Source organism: Ascaphus truei, chromosome 13, assembly GCF_040206685.1.
Source record: "Ascaphus truei isolate aAscTru1 chromosome 13, aAscTru1.hap1, whole genome shotgun sequence".
Classification (NCBI taxonomy): domain Eukaryota; kingdom Metazoa; phylum Chordata; class Amphibia; order Anura; family Ascaphidae; genus Ascaphus; species Ascaphus truei.
Genome location: NC_134495.1, coordinates 24377775 through 24399725, shown reverse-complemented (window position 1 = coordinate 24399725; position 21951 = coordinate 24377775). Strand labels below are relative to the sequence as shown.

The following is a 21951-nucleotide window of genomic DNA, read 5'->3' as shown; positions in this document are numbered from 1 at the left end:
CTACATGTTTTAATATACATGTTGATGCAACTTTAAACATATCCCATCAGAAGACATCAGTCTATATACGCTACACTTATATACACACACACACACACACACACACACACACACACACACACACACACACACACACACACACACACACACACACACACACACACATTACACAATATATAATTCCCAAAGCAATAATTCCATCTCCTGATTAATCATAGTAACCAAAACTAACTTCTAATTCACTTACCTTTCATTCATGCACCTAGACAAAGTATATGGGTTGGGGTTCATATTTGAAAACAGAATGTTGCATATTGCAGAAAACGTGTTGTATATTCCGAGTGAATGCAGCCCACCCCACTTATTCTAATAAGTATATTATACATGGCAGGAACATGTTTTTTGCTAGGTTGCTGATATCACAAGGTTTTTTTTTTCTTCCAAAATGTTAACCTTATGAAATATGTATGTCATGATTTCTAGCAAAGACAACAAATAAGGAAACCAAGAATGATCTCAAATAAGGAATTTCTGTTTAAATAGAATTTCTTGCATCAGAATTGTCTTACTATAATGTGCCAAATGTCTATGTTATACTCGGAATCCATATAGTGTCACTGAATTTAATGGACGTATTGGTGCACACAAGTAGCAGGAATTGATTCACTAAAGAGTTTGTCATATCTTTAATATACGCGCACATTTTGTCTTCTGCGTACATTTAGGGGAGACCTGTGAGGTTTGGAAAACTCTGTATGAACTATTGCATCAAAGAATAAACGCCCTATTAGTCCAATAAAAAAATCAGCATCATGTAGAAACAGTTTGAACTAATGGCAATGATGTGTGTCATTAATTACAGATAAATGATTAATGCCTTTAAAAAAAAAATTAGGCAGGCATTTTTTAAATAATTTTTGCAAGTTTGAAGGTTCTTCTTTTTACAATACGGGATTTAGGGATGATTTCCAATCCTACTTATTGCAGCATAAAGAAAAGGTTAACGCTATTTATGTACACCTCCTCCTTATCAAATGTCCGATTAGTAAAGGTGGAAGGTCAGAGTACAGGTAACCAAGAGAAGGGCAATAAAACCCAGTTGACGCTTCAGGCTATACTTCCAAAAATGAATCAAAAATACAGATACCGGTCTGATTTCTAACATCAGCGAGGCTGAACCCGTTCAACATATCACTGTCGTACGTTCAGTTGGGTGGGACTGTCCATGTACTGAACGACCAACGTGCGTCTTTAGCCGGGCGCATGATCAGTGGATCGTTAACAGAAATGAATACAATGATCTGGATTTTCTCACCATTCATCAGGTCCAGGATGAAGCACAGTTTGTCGGGTGTGTGGAAGGCGTATGTCATGCATACTATGAACGGACAGTCCTGAAAAGATAGAACATGGAGTGTTCAATTAAAACAGCCATTTCGGATTGGAGGTGTAATTTCTGGAAAATGAACAGCATACGCTGTACAATGATGGTCTGATTTGCACTACGCCACAATAAATAGCTAACATACGTGTAATATGTCACGTGTGCACCTCGTGTTTCAATACGAAGCATGCAAAGCTCTCAGGAAAAAATGTACAGTGATCCCTTTACGGCCATAGATGCCAGTAAATGAGCCCCTTAGTGTATGGTTGAATGATAGGCTCAGTGAGTAAAGGCGCTGGCTCTGAAAACAAAGACACTGACTGACTGGGCAGGTCACGTGACCTTCCTATACCTCAGGCACCACCATTAGATTGTAAGCTCTTCGGAGCAGGGATTGTGCCTGTAACATTCTATGCACAGTGCTGCATATGGCACAGCGAGTCCCGTTGGGAGAAAAGCGCTATACAAAATAAAGTTATTGTTACCTTTCCAGTTGCTCAAGAAGAAACATAACTTAACCTTTCATAAGCCAGCAGGCCTCAAAACAGTGCTTAGAATTGCGAGTACATAATCAAACCGAGTACTACTTTATATAGCAGCACATCTACTAGTAAAAGGTGGTGAACACAAGAAGCTGCTTTTACTAGTGCAGGGGTGGCCAACTCCAGTCCTCATGGGCCACCAACGTGTCAGGTTTTAAGGATATCCCTGCTTCAGCACAGGTGGCTCAGTCAACGAATCCGGTGCTGAAGCAGGGATATCCTTAAAACTTGACCTGTTGCTGGCCCTTTAGGACTGGAGTCGGCCACCGCTGGACTTGTGTATGACCTGCAATAAAACCCCGCTGATTAATGGCAGCTCCTGTATTTCTCAGTGGTTTTATTACAGCACACTTTCAGCAAGGCCAACATCAGGTTGCACGGTGAAGGTTTTCTTATACTGTTACACGCTCCGAGCTCCGATATGCAGCATGAATTTTTCATCAAGAGATACGTGCGTCACTAGTGACTGTCACCACGGATACAGCTGTGCCCTCCTTCCAACTTAATTGGGACACTCTAAATGCCTTTAACATGCTAAATACATTTCTTTCACTGCCAACACAGCAACAAATACTGTAGTGCAGTGTGGCTGCATTTGCTTGAAGAGAACATGCCTCACATCACTTGCAATGAACCAATGTTCACTCCCACATGTGTTTATCAAGATATACTGTAATGGAGATGGTGCAAAGTAAAAGCAGGCAGCCACATGATGTCGTTTGTGCATTGTTTAACGCGGCAATCCAAGCCGTTTTTCATATTGTTGTTTTGCATGGGATTGCAGCATGGGGTTTCTGGAGCTGAAACCCCTTCATATCAGCTCTGGGGACCCCTTGCTTTCTGAGATACTTATCTCTGTAGTAGGTGCCGGTAGCCGCTCCGCTACCAGAGTTCCCGTAATGGCGGAGTTTCAACGCTCCTGCTCCCTGCGGGCCAATAGGAAGCTTTGATGTCATCCGGTGAGACTTCCTATTGTGACGCGGGAGCTTTAAACTCCAGCTAAATCAGCCGGAGCGGCTCCTGGCACCCCCTCCGGAGGTAAGTATCTCCAGCAGCAGAGGGCTCAGCTCCAGAGACCCCCTGCTTCAAACCTGTGTTAAAAAGGAGTTGGCAAAGGACGCGAGCCTTATTCAGAGAAAATGGAATTGTGCAGCTGAAGGAGCAATCCAACCCAGCTAAACTCCATGTTTTGTTTCAGGATTGGAAGCAGGGGGTCCGCTAGAGATGAGCCAGACTATTTTCAGCTGTGGTGGTCCCCGCAGTTTCCGAGATCCTTATGGGTGAGGTTACTGGTATTACTTACTGGTTATTAAAGGGGGATTTAAATAGCTGGCCAATAGGAATCACAACCGATTATGTTGCAGCTTCCTTTTGGCAAGAGATTTTGCAGACATTTTGTTTCCTCTGAGGGACATTTAAATCTGGTAACTTCCCTGGTAATTATCTCTGGAACCTGTGGGTGGCGTTTGGCCCAATGGGACCCCAAAATAAATGGGGGCTAAGAAAGGCATGCAAGTATGAGTAACTGCTTCCTTAAGCTAAAAGGTGATCGATTTGGGAAATGCGAGGAATACCTTCTTCACTAAAAGGGTAGTGGATACATGACCCAACCCTCCAGCAGAAACAGTGGAAGGGACCACAGAGAAGGAATGAAAATGGCTTGGGATAGACCCACACAGGCTGAGATTATACAGCCTGCACTTGCCTATGAGGCCGCTCCGTGTTCGTCTTTTCACGCGTTACCGTGTGACATCAGCTGGTTCAGCCAATGAAGGTGGACCAGCTTCGTGACGCCCCCTGCATCGCCGCCAGCACTATGAGCACGGATCGCTTCTGCTCCAACAGCGCGGCAAGGCAAGAGCTCGCACTCTCGCAAGCAGGCGGGGTGTATGAGCTCGGCCTCAGAGTTGCCTAATCTCCAAGTCTTTACATCAGGTAGGGAAAATAAAGCCAAGTGGTCCCTGTGGGCAGGCAATTTCTATGTTTCTATAAGAAGTTAAGAGCTCAATAAACATGGAAATGTAAGTCTTAATTGGGGCTGCCCACCTAAAATAATATTATTTCAGACCTTATTAAGACCTTTCTGAATCTGCTGCTTTTTCTCCTTAGCGGTCACAGGCATATGAAAGCAAAATTGGAGAATACACACACTCTAGTTAGGAAGGACATTGACAGGAAGCATGGATCAAGTGTGACCTTTACAGGCACGAGGGCGGAAATCCTTCCGCTCGCCGACACATCAAGCTTCTAAACAGCACTGGTAAAAAATACACTCGACAGGAGAAGAGAAAGTAGGAGCGACATGAAGTACAATAGGAAACAAAGCTGTGAAAGATGACGTCATATAAAACAAATATTTGAAAGGTATCATCCAATATTTTTTAGGTAGAGCAACCCTTGCTCTGCTTAGTACTGTAGATGAGTAGAGTAGAAGGTAGCAGTATAAGAAGTGCATAGAGCACTAAAAATATCACAACTTTACAGGAAATGTCAGTCTACTGCAGTCTAAACCCAAAAGTGTTAAAAACACACAGTCATGGTTGTTATTTGACATTATTTTCTTAGATAGGAGATGTAGCTAGAAGTAACCAATTATAATGGATGTTCTGGAAAAAGCACCTTGATGACGCGAAACGCGCATTGGTCTCTGCTGACATTAGTCAGCAACGCCAGTCCTCGGCGGCCTGACAGGGAGTTGGCGCCCCGTGTTGTGCCGTGGCCCACAGAGTGTGCATTTTCTATTATCTGCTTTAGCCGAATATATCTGTAGCTTTTTGCTGATTATAGATAAATTATTTACATTTTTAATGCAGCTTTATTATAGAAAGGGTGCAGCAGCAGATTAGGGAGTTCAGACAAGGGACCTTGTGTCCTATCTAAACGTCTCTTTCTTCTCTAACTCTATATATTCCTAGAATAGGGTCTATGCAGCATTAGTCTTAACAGTTAGCAAACGTATCACTGTATCAGTTAAGTATTGATAATATCTAAGTGGCAGGAAAATGATTCACCACTACAGACTATTTCTGGATTCCAATTATTATACCAATTTGAAGGTTGCTACATTATAATTAATTACTTCAAGCTACAACACCTTTTATCTATTAAACAGGCTGCTTTTTTACACTGGATTTTTATCTAGCACAGGCAAGAAAATAATTTCAAGTAACAGCCACTGTGTTTTTAACATTTTAATAATAAAAGTGGAGTTTTACTTCTCACTTTTGGGGTTAGAGCGCAGTAGACAGTGACTTTTCCTGTAAAAGTATCATCTACTATTCCCTGATTTACAAAAATGTTTTGCAATTACTGTAACTCACTCCTTTATCCCAAAGCAAGATTCCGCTGCGTGGACAAGAACTCTGACCTGTATTATGGTCAGTGCACAGCAGTTCCTTTGATCACAAACACACCATGGACAGTAACCATACCGAGGGGTGCAAGTGGGGACAGGTCTGGAAATCCTTAATTCTAGCATCTGCTTAATTTAGAGAGGCGCTATATTGCACGTCTATAGTACTAAGATGAGGCGGAGAAACACAAGCAGGTAAATCCTAGATCACTAGAGGACATGATGTTTAGAAGCTCCTTGTGACCAAGTAATACCACTACCTCTTGATCACAAAGATGGGAGGAGGCGCCAGAGACGCATATGTACCAAAGCCATTGTGTAGCCAAAAGGGCTTACTCTAGATCAGCCAAAACATACTTTCTGGGCTGTTTTCGGTGTGGAATTTCTCATTGACTTCAATTGTGGGTTTTCCAAAAATAGCAAAAATCTGCAACTTTGGCTGACATAGAATAAGTCCCATAATGGGTCATTCAGATGCCCCAAGCCTTCTGAAGAACAATGTGCTGCTATGTAGTTGTAAAGTACATGAGAATAATCTTGCCTGATAAGAGTGATGCCACATGTACATAGAGAACCTGAGCAGGATAAATCTAAACACAGATATTCTGTTATCACTGCAAATAAGACATGTGTGGCTGCCTGCTCGGGGCAGGCTAAACATTGATGGGACACAAAATGTACTGCCCACGTCGTGAGTAATTACATGGGCCAGCACATTGGGATCGCTGGCGATGGGTAACAATGTAGGAAAATTGGCAATTTCATATCCAACCGTCTACCTGACAACACTACAATATAACTTCAAGAACTGGCTCAACACAAGCCTGTTACTGAACAAGCTAATCATAAATGAGAAAAGAAATGAAAACCCACTGTGATACTCTCGTCATTACAGCTTGAGAAATAACCAATTAAAGGCCGCTTTCAGTGGGATGCTTGATAAATGAGTCAATGCAATATCACAGGAATTGAACCAGCCTTTTGTTGAGGATAATTATCCCTGTGTACATGCCACCCGCTGACTGAAGTTATTATCCGATGGGTCGCGCATGAAATTACAGTAAACGTAATCCGTTACACCTCTGCTGTTGTGCTGCATAGGCTGCCATTGTAACACGCAGATTTGATTGGCAAGGCAACAGATCCGAAAGCAAACTTTTAATGGGATTGAAGTAATTGCTGCCGGGCAATCGTACAATGGGGTCATTAAAAAGAAAATGATTTCCATTCATCCTGGCTGGGCGCTGCGCTTGGGATATCTACTCTGCGATACATTAATTTAGTGTACAGTATGTACAGTACTCGGAGCCTAACATCACAAAACACAAACAGTGCTAACAAAGGGGATTATGATGTTGTGGTATGTCAACTCAAGGAGTATTATACTGGGGCGGCTTGCAGTTTGAAGTGGCAGTTCCACTCAGCAGACCAATCCTTTCATAAATATAGCCTACTTAAATTATATATATTTTACGAAAGAGCGGCTCAGCGAGTAAAGACACCGACTCTGATAATGACACAGAGTTGGAATCAGGGGATCCAGGATCAATTCCCGGTGTTGGCTCCTTATGACCTTGGGCAAGTCACTTTATCTCCCTGTGCCTCTGGCACCAAAATCATAGTGAATAAGCTCAGCGGGGCAGGGAGTCTGTCTGTAACATTCCTATGTGCTGCGTACCGCGCGCTGTACTGTAATCGTGATGCACTTTGAGTCCCCTTGGGAGAAAAGCGCTATATGAATTAAAGATATATATATATATATATTTATTTTACATTTTTGTCTTGTGATTTTTCTTTTCAGAGCAGCAATTCAGGTCTCAACAGGCTGGCTTGTTGCGCTTCACTTTTATCTGTTTAGTGCAGGGGTGCGCAAACTGGGGGATGCGGGATTTTCATGGGGGGGGGGGAGGGGAGTGGCAGCTGCCGAGGCCCTGTGCTCTTCCCCCAGGCATTGTAATTAAATGCCGGGGGAGGTGTGAGGCCTCTGCAACTTCCCTTACCTGCTCTCAGCCGGCTCTTTGGCGGCACAACGCCATGATATCACTGCGTCAAATAACACTGCGGGGTAAAATGGCAACGCGTTACACGACGTTGTGACGTCATATGACTTGCGGAGCCCGAGAGCAGGTAAGGAGGGGGGCACAGGCAAGGGGGAACGCAGACAGAGGGGGCATGAACTGAAAAGTTTGCGCACTCCTGGTTTTGTGGATGATGCCATCATAATGATCTTGGCAGAATTGAACGAAGTGGAGGCTGATGCGGTCTACAAAAATTACCACCGCAACATAATCAATGTAATTATAATAATAACTTTATTTATATCGCGCTTTTCTCCCAATGGAACTCAAAGCACTCCAGTTACAAAAAAGGAAAAAACAAGAAAACATTTAAGGTTATAAAAGAGAGCACACACAAGGAAAGATACAACACAGGATGGGGCTGTAGCTATTAAATGCTGGACAGGTTGTGGTTCATTAATTAAATGCCTGGGTAAGCAAGTAGGTGTCTTGAGTCTGTTTATATAAGGTTTCCAGAGAGCGGGCCTCTCCAACTGTACGTTGCAGACTGTTCCAAAGAGTGGGAGCAGCGTGGCTAACAGCTCGGGCGCCAAAGCAAGTCAGGGGAATTCTGGGAATTATGTCAAGACCTTAAAAACTGCCCAAACTACAGCTAAACCCCGTTATAACGCGGGTCTCGGGGTCCACCCCGAGATCACCGCGTTACTAACGGGGTCGCGAGAAAAAAAAATGGCCGCCGCGCTTTAGCGCATATTCATCCCGCGGGACAGGAGATGGGAGCGGGCATGTCCCTCCGCTCCCCGCTTCCCCCTGTCACCGCGGGACAGGCCGCGGGGCAGGAGATGGGAGCGGGGATGTCTCTCCTGTCCCCGCTTCCCCCTGTCACCTCGGAACAGGCCGCGGGGCAGGAGATGGGAGCGGGGATGTCCCTCCTGTCCCCGCTTCCCCCTGTCACCTCGGGACAGGCCGCGGGGCAGGAGATGGGAGCGGGGATGTCCCTCCTGTCCCCGCTTCCCCCTGTCACCTCGGGACAGGCCGCGGGGCAGGAGATGGGAGCGGGGATGTCCCTCCTGTCCCCGCTTCCCCCTGTCACCGCGGGACAGGCCGCGGGGCAGGAGATGGGAGCGGGGATGTCCCTCCTGTCCCCGCTTCCCCCTGTCACCTCGGGACAGGCCGCGGGGCAGGAGATGGGAGCGGGGATGTCCCTCCTGTCCCCGCTTCACCCTGTCACCGCGGGACAGGCCGCGGGGCAGGAGATGGGAGTGGGGATGTCCCTCAGGTCGCCGCTTACCTCAGAACCATGCTGCCTGCATGGAGGTTGTAGCGGGGGGTTTCTTCTCCCCACCGCTGTCCCCGGTGCTCCCGCTGCCTGCGCGGGAGGAGGGGGGGGAGCGGGTGGTGGTGCTGGTCGCGGCCCGTCTGTGTAGAGTGAGAGAGTGTGTGTGTATGTATATATGGGAGAGAAAGTGTGTGTGTGTATATGGGTGTGAGTGTGGGTAAGTGTCTGTGAGTGTGTGTAAGTGTCTGAGTGTGTGTCTGAGTGTGTGTGTAAGTGTGTGTGAGTGTCTGTGAGTGTCTGTGAGTGTGTAAGTGTGTGTGAGTGTGTGTGAGTGTGTGTGAGTGTCTGTGAGTGTCTGTGAGTGTCTGTGAGTGTCTAAGTGTGTGTAAGTGTGTGTGAGTGTGTGTGAGTGTCTGTAAGTGTGTGTGAGTGTGTGTGAGTGTGTGTGAGTGTCTGTGAGTGTCTAAGTGTGTGTAAGTGTGTGTGAGTGTGTGTGAGTGTCTGTGAGTGTGTAAGTGTGTGTGAGTGTGTGTGAGTGTGTGTGAGTGTCTGTGAGTGTCTAAGTGTGTGTAAGTGTGTGTGAGTGTGTGTGAGTGTCTGTGAGTGTGTAAGTGTGTGTGAGTGTGTGTGAGTGTGTGTGAGTGTGTGTGAGTGTGTGTGAGTGTGTGTGAGTGTCTAAGTGTGTGTAAGTGTGTGTGAGTGTGTGTGAGTGTGTGTGAGTGTGTGTGAGTGTGTGTGAGTGTCTAAGTGTGTGTAAGTGTGTGTGAGTGTGTGTGAGTGTCTAAGTGTGTGTAAGTGTGTGTGTGTGTGTGTGTGTGTGTGTGTGAGTGTGTGTGAGTGTCTGTAAGTGTGCGTGAGTGTGCGTAAGTGTGTGTGAGTGTGCGTGAGTGTGGTCAGTGTGTGTGCAGTGTGTCAGTGTGAGCAATGAGCAGTGTGTGTGCAGTGTGCAGTGTGTGTGCAGTGTGGCAGTGAGCAATGAGCAGTGTGTGTGCAGTGAGTGTGTGCAGTGTGTCAGTGTGAGCAATGAGCAGTGTGTGTGCAGTGTGCAGTGTGTGTGCAGTGTGGCAGTGTGAGCAATGAGCAGTGTGTGTGCAGTGAGTGTGTGCAGTGTGCAAAAAAAAAAATGCAAAAAAAATTTTTTAAATTTTTTTTTTTTTTTTTTTTTTTTTTTTTTTTTTTTTTTTAAAAAACGGGAGCCACGGGAAAACCGCGTTATAACCGAATCGCGGTATAACGAGGCGCGTTATAACGGGGTTTAGCTGTACTTGGTTACAAGGGACACACCGATTCAAAAAAAACGTAAATTCTTATTATAGTCTGATTTTGTTTCCAAACAATAAAATTTTTGCAGGGCCTCAATAGTCAAGTGTGCACTCATACTCCGTTGTGTTGCGTGTTCATCGCATTTACAGCAGGGTCTGATCAACATTAGGATGGAGCACACAAGGCTGACAAAGTGGTCTGTCTTCCTGGCCTAATCACCAATTAGTTGACGTGTAAGTTCATGTCAGCTACGAGCCAGACAAGATCAGCAAACTAAGTCCTATTTTTCAGCCAACAATGTTAATAAACGTTCCCAGGATTCATTTCCAAATCCTTGTACTTTTTTTTTTTTACCAACTAACGAAGCCTTAATACGTTAAATAAATGATCAATTTAGTCATACGTGGGACTATATCCTTCAATGGGGAAAAAAAGACAATGATTATGAACTAGAAATTACCTGTAAAACAGGTTTTTGTTTTTTTTAATGTTGTCCTACAGTAAATACATAAATCCAGTTAATTATGTTTGGCATTTATTGCAACCAGCTACATTTCTACGGATCAAACTAAATATTAACTAGGGAATTTTAAGTATTTTCCACTTAATTTTAGGATTGGGTCTTCAACAGCATGTCATAAACGAGCTTTGTTACCTGGGTAAAAAAACAAAAAAAACCACGCTGTGTAGAGCATGAAAGGATACAGCATAACGGTGTTACAAAAAAAATTCATGCTACACCGTCTTCCCCGAAGAAAAGAAAGCACTTTTTGTGTGTGCAAGTATACATCCATCTATAGATGCAGGTGAACAGATTTCCAGGCAACTCCTAGCTTTGGAGATCCTGGAGATCTTTTCAACTAGACCAAGCGGCAATCCAAGCGTTTAACATAAGATTGAAGCAGAGTGTCTCCGGAGCTGAACCACATAAATTTCAGCTCTGGGGACACCCTGCTTTTGGAGGTACTTACCACCGTAGGTGGTGCCGGTAGCCCCTCCGTTCGGCTAGCAGAGTTCACGTCATGAGTTCCAAAGCTCCCACGTTCAGCGGGCCAATAGGAAGCTGTGACGTCATCCAGTGAGGAATCCTATTGGCCCGTGTGACACGGAAGCTTTAAACGAGATCCCAGCACCCTCTCGGGAAGCAGGGCGTCCCCGGAGATGAAATGAATAACGCTCAATCCTATGTTAAATAATAATAATAATAATAATAATAAATTTGTCCTCTGGGATTGCTACTTGAAGGAAGTCAATTGTAAGACAATGTGGTTTCATTATTTATGTATTTCGCCTGCCACGGTATGTAGTGTTGCTTTTTGAAACCAAGTGCAAGCTTTCCAAACATGTAAACTTCAACCAAACACTCTAGGAGTAGAAGGGCCACAGTGGAATTGTAATGTCACATTTAAAGACGTACACATTAGAAGGTGTCTAATTATCTGTACCATATACATTTATATGGTAAATTAGCTTACGAGTTTCAGTGTTTAAAAAAAGCACTTTGCTGCCCAGGCCACTACAATTAAATTAGCACATGCAGACAGTGCAGGGTCCGACTCAGAGGCCCGTGGGCCGCAAGTTAAGAGCCCAGGTGTAAAGTGAGGCGTGTAGGGGAATCTGGGAGCAATGACACACTTATATCACATCACGTGAACAAAGATATGTCCAGGAGCAGACAATCCAATCTACTCCATGATTCAGAAGAACTGGCACTGCACACTTCCATTTAGAGCTAATGTGGGGGTTCTCTTAACAGCTTCAGTGCCCTAATGACATGCGGTCACTACGGCCGTACGGACCCTTATGATATTGGACTTTGCTAGTTTTCCTATATTAGGAGCTGCACGAAACTGGCGCCCCAGTACATGGAGGAGAGTGGGATCAGAACGCGCATCACGTGATCGTCCCGAAGAGCGGTCACGTGACGCAAGAGTGCAGGAGGGTCAGTGGCCACAGAGGAGGTCCTTGACCTCGCTTAATCCGGGCGGGCAGGCCATGCATTGCACTGTGACACACAACGCGGTCAGCTCAATATTTGAGAACATTAACAATTAGCTCCTCGTCACCAACAAACAGTAACTAGATTATTGCAACGTATTCATGGCTTGCTGATGACTATTTATAGACCAGGAAAAGCCGTGTATAAAAGAACGTGTGTGTGTGTAAATGAAAGATTGCCCTTCAGAAAGCAAAAGGACAAAGGGAAATAAATGATTCCAGGAACAAACAATAAATAAGCAAATAATGTGCAAAGGGAGCAATGTCTGGGCATGACTTGAAACAAACCAGTCCAAATGGGGGAGCAGTGGCAGTTTTGCATGCAGGAAGAGACCAGACAAAGAGTGGGGTGGGCGGAGGAAAAGGAGACTTCCTTTTCCATAATCAAATGATGTCATTAAATTAAAGCATTATTTCTGCTTTGCATTTTTTTGTCCTTTCCAAAAAAAAGTTTTTAGTTTTTTTTAATCTCCTATTATATGTCCGGGAGGTTAACATGAAGCGCTAGACAGGGCCCATTACAGTCTCAAAGTTACCAGAAGATAGAGATGAATAAAATTATATTTTTTTAACAATAGGAAAAAAAAACACATGCTCAGTGGGCAAAATACCAAAATGATAGGAGTTAAACTCACATAGGTTTCGGGTAGGGATGGCTACTCTAAGTCAGGGATAGAGGATGAGACACGCACTCAGTCACATAGGTAACAGGGGTGGGGTACTTAGCTGCCGGTGCGCGGGTTCTGGGGAGCTCCTGAAGTCCCAATATGATCCAGTAAACAATGAAGAAACAGGCAGTATCATACTGCTGAAACGTTGGTCTTTATGGCACATTAAACCTCCTTGATGATTAAGACCGTGTGCCTGTTTCTTCATTGTTTACTCTAAGTCAGTGTACACAAATAGGCTGTCAATGAATATCCCATTCTTAGGCCTCGTCCAGGCTCTTCGCTTGCGTGCTGAGGCGCACTGAGGCGCAGGGAAAGCGGGTGCTTTCCCTGGCCTTGCAGTTGCTTGCCCTGCACTCCGTCAGGGGGTGGGCCGGGGGCGGGATGGGGGCAGGCCGGGGGCAGGCCGGGGGCGGGCCAGTGGCGTCACGGAGCTGGTTCGCCCTCATTGGGCGAACCGCTCACGTGACCGGCCTGTCGCGCCGGCAAGCGGGGGAATTTTAAAATCTGCTAAGACCTACGCTTCCGCGCGCTTGCGGAAGCGTAGGCGAGCCCCTACAAAAGCCTCTCTAATTGTGGCTGTAGGGGCTCAGTGCTGAGCGGGAGCGCGCGTCAGCATGCTTCAGCAAGCAAGCAGTTAACATGGACGCGGCCTAGAGGTGATTACTGTAGAGCTCCAAAAGGACTTCTCACTGCCACCAGTGGAATTTGATTCAGCTAAGCTTTTCCACCATTACATACAGAAAATAGCAGTGCTTTTCTCTCTCGGCATCGGCTGCAGCAAACCCTATGACAAAATAATTTAAAGTCTTGTGTACAGTTAATAAAAATACCACTTGTGGTGCATTTGCACGTCTCAGACAGCTCTGCAAGCCCATCTGTCCCCATTATCGCTTATCAAAGTGCTTCCACTGCAACCAGGGACTCTGGGTAATGACATGCAAATGTGTGCCACTTTTCTTCTTAATCCAGTTTAACATGAAACCCTATACGCTTATGCCTGCCGCATTATGTGAAACTGAACTTTAGTAAACTGAATCTTTTTTTTTTTGTGTGCGTCTGCGCTGATAACTTTCCCTGGACCAACATACAAAGATTACATACAGATGTTGTTCATGAACTTTCTCCAATTATCTAATTTCCTTACTACTGTACAGTACAAGTCTAAATCCTTTTAAGAACATGGGTCTCTGACCAACACAGTAGATTTTCTCATATGAAGAAAACCTTGCGTTCATGAATATCAATGTAGGATTTTCATATTGACCCGACAAAAAGGGAGCAGCCTTATTAACACGTTATTTCAATTAAAAGGATTTGCGTTATCGGTTTTGGGAGCTGTTCTACTGTAAAGGAAGGATCCCTCTTCTGCCTCCAGGGAAATCTAACCATAAATCCCGCGCAATTACTTGTACACTCGTTACTGACAAGATCTAGAAGTGCCTGCGCTTTAATTGCAATAAATAAAAAACACAGACACCAAGCGGTTTTATTCTCGTAAAACTGCCGTACAATGAAGCCTTGTACAACGGCTCCCAATGGCTTATTGCAAAACGTTTCATGCAGAGATTCCCAGACAGATGGTTTCTTGCAAACTGGAGCTTGAAGACTGAGCCACTGATTGAGCAACCTGTGCTGAAGCAGGGATATCCTGAAAACCAGACCTGTTGGGGGGGGGGGGGGGGGGTCTTGAGGACTGGAGTTGAGAACTCCTGGTGTAGATCACACCTCCAGCTTGGGTTGCAGTGCGCCAACATCTACTCATTTCGGCTTGTTCTGTGTAGCAAAGGTTCTGTTTACCTATCTGCTGCCTCCCACTTTATATGATTTATCCTGGCAGACGTCACTTTCTACAGGTCGTGGATGGAAAACTGCTGCAGAAAGTAAATACCCAGCTAGCGCTTCAGTTCAGGCGTCAGGATGGATTATACGGGTTCATGTGAATACATTGAATATCATATAAATGGTATAATTATTTTTTTTTAAACAGATCTACATGGAAAACTTTAGCTACCACTAATCAAAAACAAAGTGATCAACATTGAATACTATGGAAAACCTGTGATATTCTGAGTTACACTATGACATGTCCTGGTCTTTTTTCCTGGATATGGCAACTACAGTATATACAAAAATATTCAGGGTCCATACAAGTAGTTAGGAACAACTATTCATCCCAAGGGCAGTACAAATGACAAAGGGTCATCCCTTAAGGGTTGGTGTAAAGGAGATTTCACCAGCAACAAAGGAAAGGGTTCTTTACAGTAAGGGCAGTCACAATGTGGAATTCATTACCCATGGAGACTGTGACGGCAGATACAATAGATATCTTCAAGAAAAGGTTGGACAGAAAGGATAGATATACTGGGATAAACCAAATAAGTAAACGTGGGAAGGATCTTGATCCAGGGATTAATCCGATTGCCAATACTTGGAGTCAGGAAGGAATTTATTTTTCCCCTTATGAGACATCATAGGATAATGTGTCACTGGGGTTTTTTGTTTGCCTTCCCCTGGATCAATATACTGTAAGTGGGGATATAGGTTAGAGCAGCGGTGCGCAAACTGTGGGGCGCGACCCCCAGGGGGGGCGCGAGACTGCCGGTGGGGGGGCGCGGGGTTTACAGAGGCCCCGCGCGCTTCCCGAAGGCACTTAAATTAAGTGCCCGGGGAGCTGCAGGGCCTCTGTAAATCATACTTACCCGTGACTCCGGCGGCTTCCTTCTTGCGTCGCCATGGCAACGCGGCGTCAAAATGACGCCGCGAGGTCATGTGACGTCACGTTGCTATGGCAACGTGCCATCATGACGCCGGAGGGCGGGTCAATGGTGGTTAGGGGGGGCGCGGAAGAGAGGGGACCGCCGGCAGGGGGGCGCAGGGAAAAAAGTTTGCGCCCCCCTGGGTTAGAGTATCTGTCATCTACATTTAGCATAGGTTGAACTCGATGGACATGTTTTTTTTCCCACTCTTATGTTACCTATGTAACTCTGTAACTATGCATTGCACTGGATACATCTGTAGCTAATAAGACAACAAACTAGTCAGTCAATTTCACATTACTTCTGTCATCCTATTTTGACTGCCTCCCTTATGAAGAGGATCAAAAGCAAATGTTTTTGGTGACTAAGTCTTCACACCAACATCCAATGGTTGTTAGCCAAGTAACCGCACAGCTTCCCAGAACCATAATATGTGTGCTTTATCTGTACGAGTTGTTAAATTCGCTGTCACTGTCTCCTCTGTTTTCTAGTCCAACATTATTTCAATGCATCAATTATTAAGAGCCGGCTTAAATCTTTCATTTGTGTGAAAGGCTTTTTACCCCTAGCAAAATGGAAACAAAAAAACCCACAAGATGTATGACAGGAGTAACTGTTTACAAGTGGTTTGTTTAATAAGATGAACATCTGTCAGACAAACATTCACAATTCTGAATATCGGTGTGGAAGAGGGCAGGCAAGCATTTTGGCTTTGTTTACATTTGACACTGTGTCCTGTCTGCATTTAGCATCCTGTATATTTTGTCTTGTGATTGGGTTTACTGTTAAAAGGAACAAAAAAAAAAAACTAAATAAATACATTGGATGAAGCTATTGTACTGGCCTTTAAAGTCAAAATAGAAGAATCAAGATATATCTGCCTGGGCAAGAGTGCGACCGCTAGTCCCAGGTACCACAACATCTATTTCATAATAACTATTATGGGCTAAAGCTGGTAAATTCCAGGCAATATTGAAATCCCTGCTCTCCGATTGGATAATGCCCGGAATTTTAACCAATCAGTAATGACCCGGGATTTTTGGCACCCTGCCAAGTTTTTCAGCCAATCCGCTTTCAGTTCTCATTCACAAAGAGTGAGATCAGCTCAGACAGGGGAGGTGATTGGACAGGAGGCAGCAGCAAGGCACTGACTCCTCCCGCACCCTGCCTGCAGCCAGGCACTGACACCTCCCCCACTCTGCAGCCAGGCACTGACTCCTCGCCCACCCTGCCTGCAGCCAGGCACTGACTCCTCCCCCACTCTGCCTGCAGCCAGGCACTGCCTCCTCCCCCACTCTGCCTGCAGCCAGGCACTGACTCCTCCCCCACTCTGCCTGCAGCCAGGCACTGACTCCTCCCCCACTCTGCCTGCAGCCAGGCACTGACTCCTCCCCCACTCTGCCTGCAGCCAGGCACTGACTCCTCCCCAACCCTGCCTACAGTCAGGCACTGACTCCTCGCCCACCCTGCCTGCAGCCAGGCACTGACTCCTCCCCCACTCTGCCTGCAGCCAGGCACTGACTCCTCCCCCACTCTGCCTGCAGCCAGGCACTGACTCCTCCCCCACTCTGCCTGCAGCCAGGCACTGACTCCTCCCCCACCCTGCCTGCAGCCAGGCACTGACTCCTCCCCCACTCTGCCTGCAGCCAGGCACTGACTCCTCCCCCACTCTGCCTGCAGCCAGGCACTGACTCCTCCCCCACTCTGCCTGCAGCCAGGCACTGACTCCTCCCCCACTCTGCCTGCAGTCAGGCACTGACTCCTCCCCCACTCTGCCTACAGCCAGGCACTGACTCCTTGCCCACCCTGCCTGCAGCCAGGCACTGACACCTCCCCCACTCTGCAGCCAGGCACTGACTCCTCGCCCACCCTGCCTGCAGCCAGGCACTGACACCTCCCCCATTCTGCCTGCAGTCAGGCACTGACTCCTCCCCCACCCTGCCTGTAGCCAGGCACTGACTCCTCCCCCACCCTGCCTGCAGTCAGGCACTGACTCCTCCCCCACCCTGCCTGCAGCCAGGCACTGACTCCTCCCCCACCCTGCCTGCAGCCAGGCACTGACTCCTCCCCCACCCTGCCTACAGCCAGGCACTGACTCCTCCCCCACCCTGCCTGCAGCCAGGCACTGACACCTCCCCCACCCTGCCTGCAGCCAGGCACTGACTCCTCCCCCACCCTGCCTGCAGCAAGGCACTGACACCTCCCCCACCCTGCCTGCAGCCAGGCACTGACTCCTCCCCCACCCTGCCTGCAGCCAGGCACTGACACCTCCCCCACGCTGCCTGCAGCCAGACACTGACTCCTCCCCCACCCTGCCTGCAGCCAGACACTGACTACTCCCCCACCCTGCCTGCAGCCAGGCACTGACTTCACCCCCACCCTGCCTGCAGCCAGGCACTGACTCCTCCCCCACTCTGCCTGCAGCCAGACACTGACTCCTCCCCCACCCTGCCTGCAGCCAGGCACTGACTCCTCCCCCACCCTGCCTGCAGCCAGGCACTGACTTCACCCCCACCCTGCCTGCAGCCAGGCACTGACTCCTCCCCCACTCTGCCTGCAGCCAGACACTGACTCCTCCCACACCCTGCCTGCAGCCAGGCACTGACTCCTCCCCCACCCTGCCTACAGCCAGGCACTGACTCCTCCTCCACCCTGCCTGCAGCCAGGCACTGACACCTCCCCCACCCTGCCTGCAGCCAGGCACTGACTCCTCCCCCACCCTGCCTGCAGCAAGGCACTGACACCTCCCCCACCCTGCCTGCAGCCAGGCACTGACTCCTCCCCCACCCTGCCTGCAGCCAGGCACTGACACCTCCCCCACGCTGCCTGCAGCCAGACACTGACTCCTCCCCCACCCTGCCTGCAGCCAGGCACTGACTTCACCCCCACCCTGCCTGCAGCCAGACACTGACTCCTCCCCCACACTGCCTGCAGAGAGCTCTGCACAGGAGAGTGAGGAGAAAGGTTTGTGTGCCTGTTATGTGTGTAAAGGGGCTAGAAGTGTGTTTTATTGGTGTGTGTGTTTTGTGTGTGTAGAGGGGGCAGCAGAGTCTGTTTTGCTGGTGTGTGTGTCTGCTGTGTGTGTGCGTTTTGTGGGTGTAGAGGGGGGGGCTGCACTGTGTGTGTATTCAGTGTGTTTTGTGGGTGGAGGAGGGGTGCAAAGTGGTTTGTGTGTGTGTGTCTGCAGTGTGTGGGTTTACAGGGGGCTGCAGTGGGAGTAGGGAGGGGGCTGCTGGTGTGTGTTTTGTGGATGTAGAGGTGGCAGAGACTGTTTAGTTGGTTTGTGTGTGTTTTGTGGGTGCAGAGGGGGGCTGCAGTATGTTTTGTGATTGGAGGAGGAGGGGTGCAGAGTGTTTTGTGTGTCTGCAGTGTGTGGGTTTATAGTGGGCTGCAGTTGGTGCAGGGGGGAGGGCTGCAGTGTGTGTTTTGAGGCTGAAGGAGGGGCAGAGTGTTGTCTGTGTGTCTGCAGTGTGTGGGTTTACAGGGGGCTGCAGTGGGTGTCGAGGGGGGCGGCTGGTGTATGTTTTGTGGATGTACAGGGGGCAGCAGGCTCCGCCTCGGGCCTTCAACTCTTCCAGCCAGGGCATTATTGGCCAGTAATGCCCTGTTCTTCAAGAATTATTACTTAAGTATAACACGTCCATAACAAAATGCAGGGGTTTTCTGGGGCCGGCCATAGTGCGCATAACCGCGCACATGAGGAAGCGCGACGGAGCAGCAGATTTTTCAGCTGACAAAAGTTTTTGATCTGGTCGCGCGACTGCCTGGTCACGTGCGCGGTTCAGCCAATGAGGGCGAACCGCTCACGTGATGTTCGGCCCGCGCCTCCCCGTCGCAAAATCCTACAGGCCACAGGTCGCTGGTGCTACAGGCGCGCGCTACACCATGCGCCTACTATATCCGAGGCCTGAGATAGAGCCCACAAATAGCAGTATTTGCAGTTACAATAAGAGCCAATAATCTGATGTTAGCACCTGGAGCACAAGGAGAGAAAGTGACTTGCCCAAGGACAGCTGATTCGAACAAGGCCTCGGCGCCAAGCACAAGATGGGTATTATTCTTGTATGTAGACATTGGTGGCAGATAAACACCACCAATCCCCATTAGTCTTCCCATTATCTTAAGCTGCTGCTTAAATCCCGTGAGATTCCCATTTGTGTTTCCATATTTAAGACACCCGTGCGTCTATCTTGTGCATATAAATCCCTTTACTCAATTAGCCGCCACAAATGTCTGCAGGGAGATCAGCTGCAGTGCAGTGTTTTGTGTGTCAGGCCGTTTCTACCATCTTCAACCTTTATCTCCCTTCTACTGACCATGAAATGGGGTTATATGAACCTGCTTTTATAAACTACTTCACAGCCCAACATCATTATTTTGATCATGAGTTCATAAATGAAACGGCAGAAAAGTGAAGGTGATGTGGCAATTATTCCTGACATGTACAGTAACTTGCATACAAACGCAAATGTTCCAGCACTCACTGTCTCAAAAAAGATAATGATGATAGACTCCGAAATAAGGTCCAAATAATAAATTAATTTAATGTAAACACAAGGACATTGTCTTGGAGTGATGTGTCACAATGAAAAATGATGCCTCAGGGGTGTAAAATTAAGGGGAAAAGACACAGGGCAAGGGAATGAAAAAACAAGACACGGTGAGGGAGGGGAACACAAAATAGGGAGGGTATGGTAGGGGGCAACGTTTCGAGGCGTTAACCTCTTCTTCTGGCCCGTTCCCTCTGGTCCCACGGGACCAAGAGGTACTTCCCTTAGTCCCTCTTTCCCAAATATAACATCTAAAAATTGTCCCACAATAAAGATACAAATATCTAGCAATAGACTTGAACAACAGTTCATAGGGATCCAAAAGGCAGCCTGAGTACTATTGCTAGATATATGTACCTTTATTGTAGGACTTCCCTCCTCCCCATATTGTGTTCCACTCCCACACTGTGTCTTGTGTTTACATTAAATTCATTTATTATTTGGACCTTATTCCGTAGACTATCATCATTATCTTTTTTGGGACAGTGAGTGCTGGAACATTTGTGTTTGTTTGTATATGGTTTTAGGGTAACTAGGGTCCCCTAGGGTCCTATTGCACCCTGCAACAAGTATCTTATCATAGAGAGAGTGCCGTCTGTCATCTTTGTTTGCTGTACAGTAACTTGCCTTCCAAAACGGAAAAATAAAGAGGGTGATCTAGCACAGGGGTTCTTCACCCCAGTCCTCAAGCCCCCCACCCTCCCCCCAACGGGTCAGGTTTTAAGGATATTCCTGCTTCAGCACAGGTGGCTCAATCAGTCCCTGCTTCAGCACAGGTGGCTCAACCACTGATTGAGCCACCTGTGCTGAAGCTGGGGTATCCGTAAAACCTGACCGGTTGGAGGGTCCCGAAGGCTGGAGTGGAGAACCCCCGATCTGGCAGATCACATTTTGAATACCTCACTGAATACATTGACATTATATCCTTGAGACAGTAGTTAATTGTTCTGCTGTTGTGTTCATGCTTCACCAAGTAACAACTACATACAATTATACATGTACGGATACCATCTGCTCTATACGGTTCCCATCTCGAATTAAATGATACATCCCTGCATCCAACATGCATTCACTTATGTGTAGAAAGAATTAAAGAATTACAGTGGATTTAATGTATTCAAGGAATCGGGTTATGACTGATGCTCTATGACAACTCTGATTGTTTTAAGTGGCGTGTGCTTTATCCGTAACCCCATTGATTATGCATTGAAAGGAAAGTGTTCTGAACAACAAACTTGGCATCCATTTATACCGAATCGCATCAGCCCTTCTGCCAACATCCTTGGTAACCATGGCGATCAGCAAATTTTTAGGCTGTATCTAATGCAGTTATTGTGCGCAGTTCAATGCCTACTGCTTTAAGAGCACTTCAAATATATTATCTGCCATTATTTGTTGTCAACATCAACTCTCCGGGAACGGAGGGCAAAATGCAGCATCTTTTTGTTATGAGTTAATAGAGTTTCCCCAACTCCCAAGTAAGATGGATGAAAGACAAGTGGCTTTTACACGCATATTAAGGAGAGAGCTTAATCAATCAGAATACTCACTCCTGTGCTGACCAGGGATAACATAATTCTTTCGTTTAAGGCTAGCGTCTCTCCTTGCTTCATCTTGATTCTCTTCTTATCCAAGCATTTCATTGCATACCTAAAAAACAAGCCAAAAAGCAAAACATGGTATAGGCCAAGCTCTTCAAACGTCTCCATGGAGTGTGGTTAGTGGCCGGACCAGGATTAAGAAGCAACCAATTCATTTGTACAAGGTTGAACACAACCAATTTGCATATGAATAGGCTAGGAGTGGCCAACTGCAGTCCTCAAAGGTCACAAACACCTCAGGTTTTAAGGATATCCTCCTGTTGGTGGCCCTTGCAGACTGGCGTTGGCCACTCCTGGAATAGGAGCAATCATAGAAATAAATGGCACACCACTGTTAATAAAGACATGCAGGTATAATTCTGCTTCTGGTGCTTACCTCCCAAAGGTCCCGGCGTCTCAAGGCTGGACCTGATAATGGCACAAAAATGAAGGAAAGGAGGAGCACACAGGAGACTTGATTTGAGTTTTGAAAAACTTCAATAAGGTGTTCACAGCATCAGAGCTTTAGTACAGATAACGTTTCAGGACTAATGTGTC

General features: G+C 46.9%; 1 protein-coding gene across 2 annotated transcripts in view; it reads right to left on the bottom strand.

Moving 5' to 3' along the window:
• The window catches only part of GRK3 (G protein-coupled receptor kinase 3), a 226811-nt gene that overhangs the window by 51439 nt on the left and 153421 nt on the right, over positions 1–21951 (bottom strand). For both annotated transcript variants that reach the window (XM_075568954.1, XM_075568955.1), the window contains 2 exons: positions 21364–21463; positions 1316–1394 (listed from right to left, as the gene is read on the bottom strand). In XM_075568954.1, the coding sequence (XP_075425069.1) occupies positions 1316–1394; positions 21364–21463 (179 nt within the window). The remainder of the gene's footprint in view (positions 1–1315; positions 1395–21363; positions 21464–21951) is intronic.